The sequence below is a fragment of the Silurus aristotelis genome (assembly GCF_946808225.1).
Source record: "Silurus aristotelis genome assembly, chromosome: 15".
NCBI lineage: Eukaryota > Metazoa > Chordata > Actinopteri > Siluriformes > Siluridae > Silurus > Silurus aristotelis.
In genome coordinates this window covers 2940987-2958916 of record NC_139588.1, presented here as the reverse complement: position 1 = coordinate 2958916, position 17930 = coordinate 2940987, and the positions used below count along the sequence as shown (strand labels likewise).

At 40.4% G+C, this 17930-nt stretch overlaps 1 protein-coding gene across 1 annotated transcript in view; it reads right to left on the bottom strand.

Annotated features, from left to right (window-relative positions):
• Positions 1–17930, bottom strand: part of LOC310738041 (uncharacterized protein) — a 924051-nt gene that overhangs the window by 18552 nt on the left and 887569 nt on the right. The window contains exons 31-33 of the mRNA XM_083562839.1: positions 6564–6680; positions 2509–2559; positions 336–2282 (exon numbers count right to left, since the gene is read on the bottom strand). Of these exons, the coding sequence (XP_083418965.1) occupies positions 336–2282; positions 2509–2559; positions 6564–6680 (2115 nt within the window). The remainder of the gene's footprint in view (positions 1–335; positions 2283–2508; positions 2560–6563; positions 6681–17930) is intronic.

Here is a 17930-nt window from a genome sequence, read left to right as displayed (position 1 = left end):
ACAAGTTCTCAAAGCTTCACTTTCAACATCACACACATCAGTTGAACACAATGATTAAATGGTGGAATAATAAGAATTGACAGTCGGAGATGTTTAGATTTGGCTTGGCGAGAGTTTCAGCTGAGGAACATCATCACACACACGTTGTATAAACATGGAGGATGAGATCTGGGAATCCAAATGGGAAAGTAAGAGAGTCTGATTTAAAAGGTTTCTAAGAGAAGAAAGGAAAAAGTCTAAAGAGTCCTGCAGAGTTCGATTCACCTGAACAGCTCAGACCTTTGATTTGTTCTCAACACTGTAACAGTAGAACAATTTCATTCAGCTTCACTTACATTGCTTTTCTGGATGCTGCAATCACAGGCATCACTCTCACAAGAATCCCATCACTGATCTTATCTGGAGTGATGTATTTATTCAGGTCAAATTCCTCCAGATCCTGTGCTGATGTCAGTAACACAAACGCCAGAGCAGACCACTGTGAAGGAGAAAGTTCACTTTGTGCTCCAGATTTCAGATACTGCTGGATTTCCTCCACTAGAGAATCATCACCCAGTTCATTCAGACAGTGGGACAGATTGATGGATTTCTCTGCAGGAAGATCTTCACTGATCTTCTCCTTGATGTACTGAACTGTTTCCTCTTTGTTCTGGGAGCTACGTCCTGTCTGTGTTACTAAGGAATGTAGAAGTTTCTGATTGGACTCAAGTGAGAGACCCAGAAGAAAGCGGAGGAAAAGATCCAGATGTCCAGTCTGACTTTTTAAAGCCTGATCTACAGCACTCCTGTGAACATCTGAAAGTGTCTCACAATTCCCAATATAATCACTATAAGCACTAAAATAATAAACATACTGATTCTGTTGAAGAACATTTCTCTGCTCCTTCATGAAGGTCAGGTGCACATACAGAGCTGCAAGATGTTCCTGAATGCTCAGATGAACAAAGCAGTACACTTTACTCTGGTGAAGCCCAAACTCCTCTCTGAAGATCTGCGTACACACACCTGAATACACTGCTGCTTCTGTCACATCAATATCACACTCTCTCAGGTCTTCCTCATAGAAGATCAGGTTTTGTTTCTCCAGCTGCTGGAAAGCCAGTTTCCCCAGTTTGAGAAGCATTTCTTCATCGCTCTCCTGCTTCTGTAGGTACTTCTCTCTTATGATGTTGGTCTGAATGATGAGGAAGTGTGTGTACATTTGAGTCAGAGTCTTGGGGATCTCTCCACTCTCTGCTTCACCCAACATTCTCTCTAGAACAGCAGCTGAAATCCAGCAGAACACTGGGATGTGGCACATGATGTAGAGGCTTCTTAAAGACTTCAGGTGTGTGATGATCTTATTGGCCAGGTTCAGATCACTGATCCTCTTCCTGAAGTACTCCTCCTTCTGAGGGTTATTGAACCCTCGTACCTCTGTGACTCGATGGACACACTCAGAGGGGATTTGATCAGCTGCTGCTGGTCTGGAGGTGATCCAGATAAGAGCAGAGGGAAGCAGGTTTCCTTTGATCAGGTTTATCAGCAGCACATGCACTGGTGCTGATTCAGTTACATCACACACTTTCACTGTCTTCTGGAAATCCAGAGGAAAACGACACTCATCTAAACCATCAAAAATGAACAAAATCTTCTCCAACCTGGAAATGTCGATTTCTTTCATTTTCTTAAAAAACACATGAAGGAGCTCCACCAGACTCAGTTTCTGCTCCTTCATCAAATTCAGCTCTCTGAAAGGAAGTGGGAATATGAGGTGGATGTCCTGATTTGTTTTCCCTTCAGCCCAGTCCAGAACAAACTTCTGCACAGAGACTGTTTTTCCAATTCCAGCTACTCCCTTAGTCAGAACGTTCCTGATGGGTTCTTTATCTTGTTCAGATAAGGGTTTTGTCAAAACTCTCCTGATGGTTTTCTTTTGTTTAGATATGAACTTAGTCAGAACGTTCCTGATGGGTTCTTCATCTTGTTCAGATAAGGGTTTATTCAGAACTCTTCTGATGGCTTTGTCTTGTTCAGGTAGGGGTTTAAAGATGTCACTGCATTTGATTGGTGTGTCCTCAGTTGGGTTCCTCCTGGATGCTGCCTCGATCTGTTTTACCTCATGTTCTTTATTGATGTCTCCACTGTCTCCCTCTGTGATGTAGAGCGCTGTGTAGATCTCATTCAGGAGGGTTCGGTTTTCCTGCTTTACCATCAATCTATTCAAACACTGAAACTTCTTCATCAGATTGAACTTGAACTTCTTCTGGAATTCATCTGCAGCAGTGGATTCTGGGTCGTGTCTGTGACAGGGTGAAGTAGGAAGACATGGTAAGACATGGGCTCCAATGATTAGAGTAGAAGTTCACATTTTTCCTGCTAGATAGATCTTATGATGTTCTCACTGTGGATTTAATTTATTCTACTGGAGGTTTTCTATCATCTAATCACTCTGACACTGACACACTGCTATTCTAAAGCTCTCTGCTGTTAGTAACTACAGAGTCATGGTGTTGGTTTTGATTGTACCCTGTAGCTGTGATGATGATCTCTCTTCTGTCTCCTGCCTTCTGTAGAACACTGGGAACAAAAACAAGTGTTAAAGATCTCAATGTTCCTGTAGTGAGAGCAGGAACACTTCGAGAACACACTATTGTAATGCATTACTAGGTGGATGTCCTGCATCATTAATAAACAAGCTACAGTTAGTCCAGAATGCAGCAGCCACTCACACTCACACAGCAGAGTTCTCACAAGGTGGAGAAAATATCACCATATAACCCTAATCTTTTCATCCCTACACTGGCTACCTGTTAAGTTTCAAATTAACTACAAACTACTGCTACTTACTTACAAAACACTAAATGGCAGGGGTGTAGATTACACGGGGGATGCGGGGGACATGTCCCACTCACTTTTCTTATAAAAAGTAAATTCGTCCCCCTCACTTTTTTTGTGGAGCGTGTGTATTCACTACATGTTAAGGTTTTAATGGAGCAATGTATATAAATGCAGAGTGATTTAAAATTCAAAGAGACAAGATCGTCTATACATGACGTTCACGTATCAATGGCAATCAGTTATCATCACACGCCCTGGTACAGTAGCTCGAGTCAAACATTCGGTTGCGATGAGCTTAAATTTGCAAAAAACGCTTCAGTCCTTTTTTTACAAAAAAGTCACACAGTGTATGTTGCATATGGTATCCGAATTGTGTTGCACAATGTTTAGTAACTCTGCCTGTTGCTCTTGTTGAATAATTAGCAAGTTTTAAAGGATTATAAGGAAAAATAGCTGCTTGGACAAACGTTCACTTTTTTCTTTTGTTTTAACAAGTGTGTTATCAGAACCCTTCAAATAAGAATAAAGATAATGTTGAACTGAGATTTTACAGCATGTTTAACTCTGCCAATTCTACATAATATCAGGTATGTGTCACGGTATGGACACGGAGAGACGAGGACGACGAATAGTAACATTTAAGATGTGATTTTATTAATAAGGAGCAAGTAAATCACACACACATACAACGTAGTAAAGACGATAACCGACACTGAGTAAAGAGTATAAATAGAGTCATGGCCGCAGGAAGTGGGGGTGCTGGGGGTGCTGCAGCACCCCCTATTGGCAAGAGCGAGATTTTTAAAATATGTAGGCCTATTTAAAAGTATTTTGCACAATTTATAAATTCCTTATGAATATTTTAGGAAATGATTTTGACACACGTAGGCTATTAAGTGTATTTTGGATTTTAATTTAATTATTTTGATTATTTTAATTATATTGATTTTTCAAGTTAATTTGTAAAGCGCGTTTCACACGCGAGGGTGATTTTAGTTTGGCTTTCTCTGGCAGTGCGCAAACATAGCCTAAATGCCTTGCCCTTGTGGAAGATAAAATTAGCTCTTCGTGCCTTTTACAACAACATGAAGATATCAGAAAAAGAGATCGGTGGTCTCTTTCCTGCTTGTGTTCCACATCCCTCTCAAAGTGCAGAGCGGGAGGCTATAACGCGTCTTTGTGTGGAAATATAAAACTTTTTTTGTTTTTTTAAAATGGATTCAACTTTATTATATTATGTAAGTTACCAGTATTTACTGATATTTATTTCAATGCTTTACAGGCTTTAGTGTGTTGTTTCTTTGTTTGTTTTTTTTATTTATTTCAAAACAACCCCCCAACCACCGCAACACCGCCGGTATTTGGTCCATTACCACCGCAGTGGTTAAAAAAAAAAGTGCCATCGTCACAGCCCTATGTATTTATTTTTAAAATGTATTCTAAATAGGCCCATAGGCTCATTGTTTTTTTTGTCAAAAAAAAAAAATAAAAAAAATTCTCAGCCCCCCTGTTCAAAATTACTTCCAGCGGCCCTGAATAGAGTCCGGGTGAACAGACAGGTGAAGACGGGAAACAAACATGGTGGATGACGGGGTGTAAAGGATTATGGGTAATGTAGTCAGGTGAATGATGGTAGATGACAGGGGAAACGTTACAGTATGCTGATAGGAATGATCTTTATTTTATGGGCTGCTCTTTCATTATTGCACTAATTTAAAATTTTTATGTGTTGTCAAGAATGAGCAAGAAACAGACAGCCTAGGTTTGTCAGGGCAGATTCAGTATGTTACACAAGAAACTTTACAGGTGAGAACAGATGTGGCTTTTAACACCTGGCTGCTATTGCAGTTTTTTTCTTTTTTTTACACTTTAAAATGTGTAATCTATTTATACACAAGTGTTTGTAAGATTATATATGGACCAATTATAAAAAATGTAATTAGTAAAATATAGAATTATTTTTTTTTTAAACATTGGCTGTTTATTAGTAGTAAAGTAGCTTTATATATTGAGGTATATGTTCGCTTTAACACTGTGTAAAAAGCTACTACTTTTAAACAAACCAGCCAGGAAGCTTAAAAGAAGTGACACTAAAGCTTTATTTCATCTCATTGTATAATTGATATCGGGTCTTGACATGTTTGTCAGTTGAGTTCAATACATATTTTCTTTCAATAGTTTGTTTTGAATGACTTGTTTTATTCCTGAAACATGGACTGTAGAATAGAACAAAATGAAGTATTATTCGAATGTGCAAGTATCCATTACTGTGTGCCATGTTCTGTACATACACAAAATACAATTTGAAATATGTAAATAATATACTCTTAGTACTATTATAAGGACATCTTTGTACTTTATACTCAAAAAGGTTCACATTACTACCTTAGAGTACCAATGTGTACCTTAATGTACAACTATACATTTTTGGGGTAAATAAGGTACAAAGATGTCCTTTTAAGGGTACTGTCCCAGTGGCAAGCTGTTGTATTTCTTTCTTTCTTTCTGTTTTATAATCATATATAATCATAAAGCATATAAAGCAAAAAATTATGATTAAAAATAAAACCTGTCAATTACACAAGGGTTAACTGAAAACCCCCACTTTTGAAATGATGGCTACGCCCCTGCTAAATGGTTTATCTCCATGTATGTCTCCAGTCTTCTAACACGCTACAATCCATCACGCTCTTTCAGATCTCAAAACTGTGGCCTTCTAGTAGTTTCTAGAATAGCAAAAAAGTCCACTAAGGGCGGTAGATCATTTTCACATTTAGCTCCTAAACTCTGGAATAGTCTTCCTGACAGTGTTCGGGGTTCAGATACACTCTTCCAGTTTAAGTGTAGATTAAAAACATATCTTTTTAGCAAAGCCTACACATCACACACATCACACACATCACATCATAACCTTGTGCTCCAGAATACATGATCACATGCACATTATCAACTTGTGCTGTTAATATCATGAACAGCAGCTATGCTAATTGCTCTCCACTGCTTCTCTTTCTCTCCCCATTCCGAGGCATCTTGAGGTTGCTCCAGCACCAGTCAAGTCCCACCTTTTCAAGATTGTAGACCTTCAAAAATCTTAATCGCTATAAAAAATAACTTTCTACATATGATGTTACTCCATCATTGAGTGTTTAAAGACTGGCATGGAGAAGCAGGTGTTGGATCAATGATGCTATTTTATGAGTTATTCAGTAGCTCCTGATTCCACAAAGTCATCTAACTGTAGAAGACTGTAGAAAGGACATTACTCACAATCACACACTCCAGTGCTCATGTTAGTTCTCACTCTACAGTGTTCTGTATTGTTGTAAGATTTATAATCACACACTTGATATCACCCAAATGAGGATGGATCCCCTTTTGAGTCTGGTTCCTCTCAAGGTTTCTTCCTCATTCATCTAAGGTAGTTTTTCCTTCACCACAGTCTCTTCAGGCTTCATCATCAGCGATAAACACACATTATTCACTTTAATTCTTAAGTTCTGTAAAGTTGCTTTGAGACAATGTCCATTGTGAAAAGCTCCATAGAAATAAACTTTTTCCTACTTTTCTATTCTTCCTACACAAACCTCCAAAAGTATTGGAACAGGAAGTCAAGTTCTTTGGGTTTTTGCTCGACACTGAAGACATTTGGATTTAAGAGTAAAAGATGAAAATGATATAATAGATTAGAATTCCAGCTTTAGTCATTAACTGTGACTGTAACTATGAGAATTATGGGATGTTACCTGTGTACAGGTGAGGAGATTCCAGTTCTGAAGTTGGCAGGAAGTTCCATAGACCAATCACTCTTCATGGAGACACAGCTGGGTTCTGGGGAGTGTGATCTCTCTCTCTTTCCTTTACTGTTTAAAATGATAAAAATTTACATGAGACAGAATTTCTATGTTTAAAAATGTGTAGATGAATTTGTATCATAAGGTATACACAAGATTTCTGTTAACTCCTCAAATTTGTTACATTTAACTGAAACAGTGTTGCACAATTAATTGTATCACAATTGTAAAGTTTTTTTGTGTGATTGTATGACGCCAACATTGCGATTTAATGAAATACACAAGTGCATGTGTGGACACATACTTTCTAAGAACAGTTTGCACATTTTCCGTAACAAAACACTAAAAACACCAGATAGTTTCAGTTTAGGCAGCGCACGTATGGCTGGTGTGGTGTGGTGACTTTCCGTTGTGCAGCGCAGAGACCAGGTGCAGGTGAATACCGAACAGATCGACACTGAACTGGTGTCACACACTCGCAGTAACGCACATCTTTGCTCATACTCAAGCCGGGACACACACACACACACACACACACACTCTCGCGCTAACGCACATCATGCCTCAAAACCAACGCATAACCTGCATACACACCGTCAGCTCTGCCCGGTATTTCTCTCTCTCTATCAGTCAGCTCTGCATGCTCTCTCTCTCTCTCTCTCTCTCTCTCTCTCTCTCTCTCTCTCTCTCTCTCTCTCTCTCTCTCTCTCTCTCTCTCTCTCTCTCTCTCTCTCTCTCTCTCTCTCTCTCTCTCTCTCTCTCTCTCTCTCTCTCTCTCTCTCTCTCTCTCTCTCTCTCTCTCTCTCTCTCTCTCTCTCTCTCTCTCCCTCTCTCTCCCTCCCTCCCTCCCTTTGGGGTCTGTTACATTCTGCATAACAGGTCAGTTTGTAGCATTTGGAACCCTGGACAAGATTCCTATTGTAATCCCACCACAATGCTTCACTCCCACACCACACACATCATCAGCAATCCTCCATAAAACACACAAACACATTTAATAATAATGACTGCAAAACTGATTGCTCTTGGGGCCGCCTTCCCGTGGGCTCACCACCTGCAGGAGGGGCCGTAAGGGACGGTGCTGTGAGGATTGGGCAGCAGTCGAAGGCGGGGGCCTGCTTGGACTGCTGCCCCCGCGACTCGAATTACGGATAAGCGGAAGAAAATGAATGAATGACTGCAAAACTGCCTGAATTTAAGTGTAAACACGTCCTGTATCTTAAACTTCAGCAGAAAAACAGGTAAATAATGGAAATGGGCAGCGGCAGAACGTTCCCCGACAAAATGTTTCAAATATCTTATTTTTGTCGCTCTTTCAGCTGTAACTGTAAATGTTTACACTAATGCAAATGCTATTTCATTTTGGAAAAAAAAAATAATTTGAAAGCCTTAATTTTATGTAGATTTACAAAAACAGATTTCAGCATTATCACTAATCTGTGTGCACTTCCCTTGATAACCAATCAAGTGTACTCATGCCACCATTTATTATATCGCAATCACAATATTGACCATAATTATCACAACAGGACATTTTTCCCCAAATCGTGCAGCTCTAACTTGAAACACAATGAAATGCCTGCAGTACATTACTGCTAAACATTATCAAACTGTAGAGAATTCACAGCAGATCTGAAGATAGAGTTACTATAAACCCTTTGTATAAACCCTTAGGCTTTAAAACACCACAAATGCAGAAAAAATATTCCCTCTAAACTGACCCAAGGCAGGAGATGCGTACATCCTGGCAGATCCCAACATATTGTAAACATATGTTCTAAACAGCTGCTAATGACTGTGTAGTGCAGCCACTAACTGTGACTTTAACAGTGAGATTTGTAGACAAATTTGTATAATAAGGTATAATCACAATATTCCTGTTTAAAATTCATTATAATCTTTCTCACTTCTTACACACTAGGAATAGTAGCATACAGAACACAGATTGTGAACAGGGAACAAACACCCCTGCAGTATAGTTCCTTAAAAATCCACAACCTTGTTTCATTTAACTTGAAATACAACAAAATGCTAATAGTAGCAGATCTCCATAGTGCTGCTTATATCCACATGCTAAGAGCAGGAACAAACAGGTCTTCACAAAGAGACAATGGAAACATGGGAGTATAAATACAAAAACTAATCAAAAGGCAAAAAATAAACAGTTGTGGGACATAATTTCATCAATCACTTTTTCAAGTGAGTACTAAAGATTTATTCTTACCATAAATATTACTTATTATTTCTATAGAAACTCCATAATGCAGATATGAACAGTTCATTAGTAAAACACTAAAACATGGCAGGTTACCAGTCTTTTGAGGGTGAGGTCACATGACATGTCCCCTGATCAGGGATCTCCATTTTTCAATGCTCATGTACACGCAGAGTCCTGAAGACGCCGATCTCTTCTGCTGGAATTAATCACATTCCTAGAAAACATAAAAACAACATGCAGTTAAAACTGGAAGAAAATCTTCCTCTAAAGTCCCATTAGAGCTGAAAGCCATAGACATAGACACAGACGCCTCAACGGCCGCTTTGGTCCAACAAATGCACCTAAACAGCACATATAACAACATAACAATAACAGAGTCATAATAGCAATAACCCTACAAAAATAGATATTTTGATGATTAATAGAAATTATATAGTCTTTATCTTTATTTGCCATTAGTGTGGCACAAGTCAGGTCACTCTCAGTGCTGGTCCCAAGCCCGGATAAACAGGGAGGGTTGTGTTAAAACGTGCCAAATCAAATATGCGGGTCACGAATCAGAAATTCATACTGGATCGATCGAGGCCTGGGTTACCAACGACCGCCATAGTTATCGTTAGCCAACAGGGTACCGGTGGAGTACAGGGTACCGGTACTACTGTTGGCTGAAGGAGGAGAAGGAGAGGAGGAAGACGACTACAGAGACAGAAGGTAAAGGAGCAGTGTAGGAGAGTGGAGGTACGGGTTGGTACTTTAAATGTTGGCACTATGACTGGTAAAGGGAGAGAGATAGCTGATATGATGGAGAGGAGAAAGGTAGATATGTTGTGTGTTCAGGAGACCAAGTGGAAAGGGAGTAAGGCCAGGAACATTGGAGGTGGGTTTAAACTGTTCTATCATGGTGTGGCTGGAAAGAAAAATGGTTTAGGGGTGATTCTGAAGGAAGAGTACAGTAAGAGTGTAGTGGAGGTGAAGAGAGTTTCTGATAGAGTGATGAATGTGAAGCTGGAAGTTGAAGGGATGATAAATGTCATCAGTGCCTATGCTCCAGAGGCGGGCTGTAAGATGGAGGAGAAGGAAAAATTCTGGAGTGAATTAGATGCAGTGGTAGATGGTGTACCTAGAAATGAACGATTGGTGATTGGGGCAGACTTTAATAGGTATGTAGGTGAAGAGAACAGAGGTGATGAGGAGGTTATGGGTAGGCCTCAAGGAGAGGAATCTGGAAGAGCAGATGGTGGTAGATTTTGGTAAAAGGATGGAAATGGCAGTGGTGAATACTTATTTAAGGAAGAAGGAGGATCATAGGGTGACGTATAAGAGTGGAGGGAGGTGCACACAGGTGGACTATGTTCTATGAAGGAGATTGAAGACTGTAAGGTGTTGGCAGTGGACAGTGTAGCTAGACAGCATCGGATGTTGGTCTGTAGGATGGTTTTAGAGGTGAAGAAGAAGAGGGGGAGAGTGAGGACTGAAAGAAGAATAAGATGGTGGAAACTGAAAAAGGAAGAGTGTAGTGTGAGGTTCAGGGAAGAGGTCAGACTGGGAGTGGTGGTGAAGAGGTGCTTGATGATTGGGCAACTACTGCAGAAGTGATAAGGGAGACAGCTAGAAAGGTACTTGGTGTGACATCTGGAAATAGAAAGGAAGACAAAGGAGGAGGTGGAATGAGGAGGTACATGAACATATAAGGAGAAAGAGGTTGGAGAAACAGAATTGGGATTGAGAGAGATAATAAAAGTAAGCAGGAGTACAAGGAGATGCAGCAGCAGGTTAAGAGGGATGTGGTGAAAGCCAAGGAAAAGGCACATGAGGAGCTGTATGAGAAGTTGGACAGTAAGAAAGGAGAAAAAGGATTTATAGCGATTGTCCAGGCAGAGGGACCGAGCTGAGATGTGCTGCAAGTTAGAGCAATAAAGGATGGAGATGTGTTGACTAGTGAGGAGAGTGTGTTGAGAAGATGGAGGGAGTATTTTGAGCAGCTGATGAATGAGGAAAATGAGAGAGAGAGAAGGTTGGATGATGTGGAGTTAGTAAAGCAGGAAGTGGATAGAATTAGTAAGGAGGAACTGAGAGCAGCTATTAAGAGGATGAAGAGTGGAAAGTCGGTTGGACATACCGGTAGAAGCATGGAGATGTTTAGGAGAGATGCAGTGGATTTGTAAGAATAAGGGAGATGTGCAGACCTGCAGTAACTACAGGGGAATAAAGTTTATCAGTCACACCATGAAGTTATGGGAAAGAGTAGTGGAAGCCAGGCTGAGAGAAGAGGTGAACATCTGTGAGCAACAGTATGGATTCATGCTGAGGAAGAGCACCACAAACACATTATTTGCTTTGAGAATGTTGATGCATTGTGTATTTGTGGTTTTATAGAAAGCATACAACAGGGTGAAGAGAGGAGTTGTGGTATTGTATGAGGAATTCAGGTGTGTCAGAGAAGTATTTGAGGGTGGTGCAGGACATGTATGAGGACAGTGTGACAGCAGTGAAGTGTGCAGTAGGAACGACAGACTGGTTCAAGGGGAAGTTTGGATTACTACTACTGCATCTAGGATTGGCTCTGAGTCCTTTCCTGTTTGTAGTAGTGATGGACAGGTTGACGGACGAGGTCAGACAGGAGCCTCTATGGACTATGATGTTTGCGGATGATATTGTGATTTGCGTTGAGAGTAGGAAGCAGGTTAAGAAGAGCCTGGAGAGGTGGATGTGCGTGCTGGAGAGAAGGGGAATGAAAGTCAGTAGGAGTAAGACAGAGTACATGTGTGAATGAGACAGAGGGCAGTGGAGTGGTGCGGTTGCAGAGAGAAGAGGTGGAGAAGGTGGAGGAGTTCAGGTACCTGGGATCAACAGTGCAAAGTAATGGAGTGTGTGTTAGAGAAGTGAAGAAAAGAGTGCAGGCAGGGTGGAGAAGAGTGATAGCAGGAGTGATTTGTGATAGAAGGGTATCTGTGAGAGTGAAAGGGAAAGTTTATAGGACAAGGAAAAGTCAAATGGTGAAGTTAAAATCAGAAAAGCCTTTTTCTTACTGACAAGACTTTATTTCAGTGATTGTGAATTAAATTCCATGACAGTATTGGCGTCTCCACAATTTTTACCCAAAAATATAAAAGACAAAAATTTACAAGTGTGAGTTTCACTATTCATTATTTAATCATATTCTAACTATCGAGATTTTATATACAGTGAGGAAAACAAGTATTTGAACACCCTGCTATTTTGCAAGTTCTCCCACTTAGAAATCATGGAGGGGTCTGAAATTGTCATTGTAGGTGCATGTCCACTGTAAGATACATAATCTAAAAAAAAAATCCAGAAATCACAATATATGATTTTTAAACTATTTATTTGCATGATACAGCTTCAAATAAGTATTTGAACACCTGTCTATCAGCTAGAATTCTGACCCTCAAAGACCTGTTAGTCTGCCTTTAAAATGTCCACCTCCACTACATTTATTATCCTAAATTAGATGCACCTGTTTGAGGTCGTTAGCTGCAAAAAGACACCTGTCCACCCCATACAATCAGTAAGAATCCAACTACTAACATGGCCAAGACCAAAGAGCTGTCCAAAGACACTAGAGACAAAATTGTACACCTCCACAAGGCTGGAAAGGGCTACGGGGAAATTGCCAAGCAGCTTGGTGAAAAAAGGTCCACTGTTGGAGCAATCATTAGAAAATGGAAGAAGCTAAACATGTCTGTCAATCTCCCTCGGACTGGGGCTCCATGCAAGATCTCACCTCGTGGGGTCTCAATGATCCTAAGGAAGGTGAGAAATCAGCCTAGAACTACACGGGAGGAGCTGGTCAATGACCTGAAAAGAGCTGGGACCACCGTTTCCAAGGTTACTGTTGGTAATACACTAAGACGTCATGGTTTGAAATCATGCATGGCACGGAAGGTTCCCCTGCTTAAACCAGCACATGTCCAGGCACGTCTTAAGTTTGCCAACGACCATTTGGATGATCCAGAGGAGTCATGGGAGTAAGTCAGATGAGACCAAAATAGAACTTTTGGGTCATAATTCCACTAAACGTGTTTGGAGGAAGAAGAATGATGAGTACCATTCCAAGAACACCATCCCTACTGTGAAGCATGGAGGTGGTAGCATCATGCTTTGGGGGTGTTTTTCTGCACATGGGACAGGGCGACTGCACTGTATTAAGGAGAGGATGACCGGGGCCATGTATTGCGAGATTTTGGGGAACAACCTCCTTCCCTCAGTTAGAGCATTGAAGATGGGTCAAGGCTGGGTCTTCCAACAAGACAATGACCCGAAGCACACAGCCAGGATAACCAAGGAGTGGCTCTGTATGAAGCATATCAAGGTTCTGGCGTGGCCTAGCCAGTCTCTAGACCTAAACCCAATAGAGAATCTTTGGAGGGAGCTCAAACTCCGTGTTTCTCAGCGACAGGCCAGAAACCTGACTGATCTAGAGAAGATCTGTGTGGAGTAGTGGGCCAAAATCCCTCCTGCAGTGTGTGCAAACCTGGTGAAAAACTACAGGAAACGTTTAACCTCTGTAATTGCAAACAAAGGCTCCTGTACCAAATATTAACATTGACTTTCTCAGGTGTTCAAATACTTATTTGCAGCTGTATCATACAAATAAATAGTTCAAAAATCATACATTGTGATTTCTGGATTTTTTTTTTTAGATTATGTCTCTCACAGTGGACATGCACCTACGATGAAAATTTCAGACCCCTCCATGATTTCTAAGTGGGAGAACTTTCAAAATAGCAGGGTGTTCAAATACTTATTTTCCTCACTGTAACTGGAGATTCAATTTGAATCCCATGTAGATCATAAACCCTATTAGATACACACCTAGTTTTATTTTGATTCAGAAAAACTGCAGCTTTGTGTTAAGTTGGATTTGTTTAGGGGAACTTTTGCCCGAAACAATTAGGAGGATGAGTTACAGCAGAAACAAACCGAATCTGTCAAACCGGTCTGTCTTGTATGTGTATGGGGAAATTTCCAGGTCATGTGATGAAGGAAAACAGGAGAAAAGCCCATCTATCCTGAAGGAATCTATGCTGTGATAAAGGATCCAGTGGATCCCGCGTTCCGCACTGAATTCGGAAAGCTCATGTCTTCATGAACATGTATCTGCTCCACACTTCCCGTATCACCTCCGCTTAGAAAGCCATGATCTGCTCCTGTTTACGGGAAATCATCCTGAGCCATGACAACAACTCCAGGATCAGCTTGGAACAATCAAACAATCCCGATGTTCTCATGTCAGATCCTCCTCAATAAACTCAGAAAATCATCAAATCCAACTGAGGAATTTGGGCTGAAACTGTTGTCCTCCATTTGGCTGCTGTGCTGCAGTTTCCCTGCGGTCTTTCCACAAACTCCATTACATAGAAAACACAAACGCATTATTCCGATAGAAAGTCGTTTCAAGGAAAAACTCACCCACTTTTCTTCAGCACTGCTTGTTGTTGGACATGACTCTCACTGCTTCTGGCTTCTGTTGAAGATCTTTGTTTTTCTAACCACTCCTTAAAATTCAGTCGAGGCTGAAAAACGCTTTCACTTTTGGAAAACTGACTCGACACTTTGACGAGTTGGAAACGGAATTATTTTAATCGCACTCCGTCAAGTTCAATTTAAAGAGCAAGAACTAAAAGAGAAAGTGCTGCGATTAATAACAGCATGTAGTGGAGATGTTGTGGAGAAGAGGAAAGTCAGCCTTTTTCTCCCTTTAGAAACTGCTCCATCCTGAACTCCATACTGTGTCCCACTGGTGCCGAATGTGAAAGTGGGTCCTGAAAAAAGGTTTCTTCTCAAATCTTTCCAAGTTTTGTGCCCTCACTTTTAGATTTTCACATGATCTTACCATCATAAGTCCCAGTTTCCTTAAACGAGTACTTCCTAATTAATAGCATCTAATTTTGTTAGTGTTGATAAAACCTGTCAAATGTGTATGTCGTAATAAATTATAAATGTTATTAAACATATAAAAGCAAGTTTTAACATACATTTTAATGAGGTTTTGTGCCTGTTCTACCTTTATGTCTGACTCCACTGTAGAACATGTTGACTGAGTTTGACAACATCTTGTATTTCTACTTATCAGTAAACACACACAAACACCAAAGAAAGTAAATAATGAAACAAAGCAGCAGCTTCTCCAGAAGTCAGTTCCCCCGCAGTCTGTGCTTCCAGTGGAACTGCATGGAATTCAAGAGAAGATATGGTAAGGTGAGACAAAGGGAGAGGTGTAAAACACCGTCTCCGTGACAACAGTAAACCTGTACCACCAGCTCTACCGGTTTCTCTTGATGAGTGAGAGAAAGCATAGGCAGAAGACAGAGCAGCTGGTGTAGCAGTGTTCTGTGGAGATATCCAGTTCTCAGTGACTGCCAAAAAGTCGAAGGCATAGTGGGAAGCCAAGGCTGTGATAAAGTCAGCTTTCCTTACAGCAGACTGGCAATATCAGTTTTACACACACACACACAACATCAGAGTAAATACACAGTGTAATCCACAGCAGCACAAATATTGAATACATATTTTAAAATGAGTGACAGCAGCATTGTGCTTAGAGTATAAATCATCTCTGTATGTACCAGTGTGGTGGCACCAGTAGCATTCCAGACAGCCCTACAGCCCCCTGACTTTTAGCACAGTTCCAGCAGGGCACGGTTACACATACATAGACCAGCTACACTCACACAAAAGTACAGAGAGAAAAAAGTGGTTGTTCAGCAGCTTTATACACAAATCACATTTATAATAGAAATTCAGTAGTAATTAACTCAGCATCCTTATAATAACACAGTGATTCTACCTAATAATTTACCATGAGCAGGTGACTTTCTGCTACCCTGATGACACCAACATCAGAGAAGGACTTGAGAATGTCATTAAGTGTAGTGGTAGAAAACGTGTGGACAGTAGAGTAGTAGTTCTGGGAAATGCTTCCATGGACCACCGAGCAAGAGAAACCGTGATCACAAATAATTAGAAACTATGACAATTACCCAAGCAGATATGAAAATGCTACTACTCTAATATATAATTATTAGATGTATGATTAAAATAAGCCTGTTTTTCATATCTCATGCTTTTGTGTAATTGTGGCAGATCCCTCACCTTTCTCAGAGATTGTTCATGGAGCTCCAGAATGAGGGCGCATGACTTCTCTTGAATTTCTTCTATTTTCAAAGTCTCACACCAACAGTGGTCTCTTTCTCACCAAGCTTTTTACTGATGGTCTTGTAGCTCATTCCAGCCTTGTGCAGGTCTACAATCTCGTCCATTACGTCCAGATCTTTGTTCTTTCCTATGGTGTTGGACAGGTTGGACAGGTAAATGAAAGAGGTTGATTCTGTGATGGGGTGTTTTATACACCTAAAGGGACAGGACTAGTTTGGGGGTGTGGGAGTCAGAATTCTTGGTAAGGGATCAAATATTTTTTTTTTCTTTAAAGTTTATGGATTTATTTTCATATTCTGTCTGTGTTAAAATAAACCTACCATAAACATTCTGGACTGTTCATTTTTTGTTCCATCATAACGTATCCAATAAGTTGCCCAACAATATACATACAGACATACACACTTTTCAAGCATTTCTCTTATAAAAACAAACAGACACTAAAGCGTATAACAGCATATAAATGTCAGGCTGACGACGCGGAAGCAGATATAGTCCAATCATTGTCTTTATTTACTTAGCAAAAAACAAAACACTCACAAGCCGAGGAAACAAAACAAACAAAGATATCCACTCGAAACGAGTAATCCACCACGAGCGCGAATGTCCAAAGCAAAATCCAAATGTAAGTAAAGCCACCGGCAATGCGTAATCCAAAACGGAAATGGAGTTCGGCGATAGAGCCGGCGGTGACCGCCCGCGTTCGCGCAGCCACGCGACTCACCAGCATGACAATACAAGGACCGACAGCCTGTGACTCACGAACATGAGTTTAAATAGTCTGATCCATAATGAGCCACAGCTGTCGGTATTCAAGGTGAGCAGCGTGACTGGTCTTGAGGGGGGCGTGGCAGGTTGAATCCCTGACAGCTATCGAGGGGGGCGTGGCAGGGGGATCCCTGACAGCTACCGAGGGGGCGTGGCAGGGGGATCCCTGACAGCTACCGAGGGGGCGTGGCAGGGGGTTTCCTGACAATAAAACTGTAAAGGGAGATATAATGTAACTCACAGATGTAAAATAGGATCAGATTTTCCATTTCCAGTACGTCATTTATAACCTTAAAATTCACTACAGCGGATCATCAGTCTCTACCCTGCTCTCTACATCTGCCTCTTTCACACCAACTACCTGCATGTCTTCCCTCACCACGTTTATTCATTTATTAGAACTATTTTATTTTTATTACTAAATCAATTAATCAGTGCCGTTGACATCATTGTATGGAGATCCCAAGGTCCACTGGGATTTTCCACTTGGTAAGTAAAACAGTTCATTAATATAGATGGGAACAATCCTTAAATTTATGGAACAAAAGCTGTTCAATCAGGTGAAGAAGTTGTGTTTAGAAGCTGTAGAAGTGAAAGGTAGCAGTTTGGTGATGCAGTAAATCACAGCAGACATTATAAACATATAACTTGCTGCACCAAATGTGTAGTAGGCAGGATAAGATAGATATTTACATTCAAGATTGTTTATTTGTTTTTTCACATTTAATCATGCAAGGAAATAGAGGAGATTGTATGATGTTTACTGATGATGTGTTTTAAGTTACCAAAATGACAGAAGCACTTTAATACTTTAGCCATTTATAAATGTTCAGATGAGGAACAGGGTTGCCAGATTCGTGTGTTTTCCAGTAATTGTTCAAAATCCACACAAACTATATAGTAAATACACAAATCTTACCAATAACAATAGAAATTAATTCATAACGACAACAATACTGTGGCAAATCACACATTTTCAATATAATAAAGCAAATTAAATGTTCTTCTCTAAGGAAGGTTACGTTGTAACTACGTTGTAAACTATTTTCCATGTCTGTCATTTAACACAACAGAAGTCCATGTTTATTTCTATAGAACTATTCACAATTTACATTGTCTCGAAGCAGCTTTACAGAACTTTAGAATTAATGTGA